The 1,506-nt window shown below is 37.1% G+C and overlaps 1 protein-coding gene across 1 annotated transcript in view; it reads left to right on the top strand.

The window, feature by feature from the left end:
- LOC119589339 (zinc finger protein 236-like) overlaps positions 1-1,506 on the top strand; it is a gene marked incomplete in the record, with an annotated part of 34,598 nt that overhangs the window by 18,875 nt on the left and 14,217 nt on the right. The window contains 1 exon segment of the mRNA XM_037937958.1: positions 1,358-1,493. Within this exon segment, the coding sequence (XP_037793886.1) occupies positions 1,358-1,493 (136 nt within the window).

Genomic DNA, 1,506 nt, shown 5'->3' with positions numbered 1-1,506 from the left:
TCTGCTATTTACATTTACTTGATTATTATAGAATATTCTCTAAGGACATGGATTCATTGCAAGTTCCTGATATGAACCAGATTCTATAAAATTAGGCTATAATATTTTTTTCCAAAGGTGTCTTGAATCCCCTTGGGGGTCACAAGCCATGGTTGGGAACTACTTATTTAGAGTATGTGTAATTAAGCATTGTATGATTTTTTTTTTTAAGTTTGATAATGCATTCCATGTATTATTTGAAGTGTAATGCAAAAAAAAATTGTGATATGTATGTTGGAACAGGCATAGTAGGGAGTATAGTATTCATTTTAGCTCATACAGTGCTTGACAGTTTGTGAAATAAAAGCATTGCAGATATAATTGCAGAAAAATAAGAAGTTTTCTCTTTTTGTCTTTTAGTTTATCATCATCTAATTCATTCACACTGTATGCCAGTTGCAGAAGTAGCCAAATTGGGTTAATGGTACTTTGCAGGATTTGCAAATAGCCTTGGTTACCTGCCGACACTTGTGTAAGCTGCAACATTGGCAGTATTTGTATTTTTTAGGCCAGATATACTGGTGCTGCTTCTGAGGCATAGGTTTGTTGGCCAGTGTCAGCAGTGAACTCCTCTGATGTCTACCTGTTGGTGTCATAAATTGTAACTGGGTCAATTTCCTGCTGAATACTTTGTATGCATATGCAGTGGACAATGACCACAGCCATGTTAGAAAGGTCAAAAAGAATCTTCCTGTAGCAGCTGATGAACTCCCAGGCAGTTGAGTATCAACTCCTTTCATCCCAGCATGTAATCAGACACTACATTGAGGGTGATCCTCTCAAACTCATGGTAGGATGTCTCGCTGTGAAACTCAGAATTGTTGACTTACTAGAGCAGCATCATGGGCATATTGTTGTGCTACAGGAGGTTCAACAAATAACAGGTTTTTGGTCCGTTGTTGTTCTCTGAATTGTGTGATTTCTATACACCAAGTAGGAAGGACTTGCATCACTCCCACCAGTTCAGATTGCATAGCCTCCCCTCATTGCCTTTCTAATAGTGGTAATTTTCCTTCTCGAATCACAAACATTAATTTAAGGTAGATATTGGGCCAAACACACATTTACACACACAGGAACTATAATAGTATTGATGGCTCCTCTTCTTGGATCAAAACCACAAATGTGACAGCTGTTCATTGGCCAAAATTTCTAGTTCCAACTATGTGTTGACAACCATTTGCATTATTGTTATTGTTATTACATTTTCACTTTTATTTCATTATTTACTTTTCCTCCTTTTGACTGATGATTAAGGTAAATGGGTAAAGGGACTTCCAATGAAAATTAGTGTAATGAACAATCTCTTTCATTACAGGCAGTTTAATTCTCTGAGTGTTTTGAAGTCACACTTCAAAACACACACTGGCCAGAGAACACATAAGTGCACAATATGCAATGGTCTCTTTGCCACCAGTGGAAGTCTAAAAAGGCACAGAACTACACATTCAACGGTTTGTAGAAATT

Source organism: Penaeus monodon, chromosome 25, assembly GCF_015228065.2.
Source record: "Penaeus monodon isolate SGIC_2016 chromosome 25, NSTDA_Pmon_1, whole genome shotgun sequence".
Classification (NCBI taxonomy): domain Eukaryota; kingdom Metazoa; phylum Arthropoda; class Malacostraca; order Decapoda; family Penaeidae; genus Penaeus; species Penaeus monodon.
Note: the sequence above shows the minus strand (reverse complement) of the source record. Positions and strands in the feature narration are given on the sequence as shown.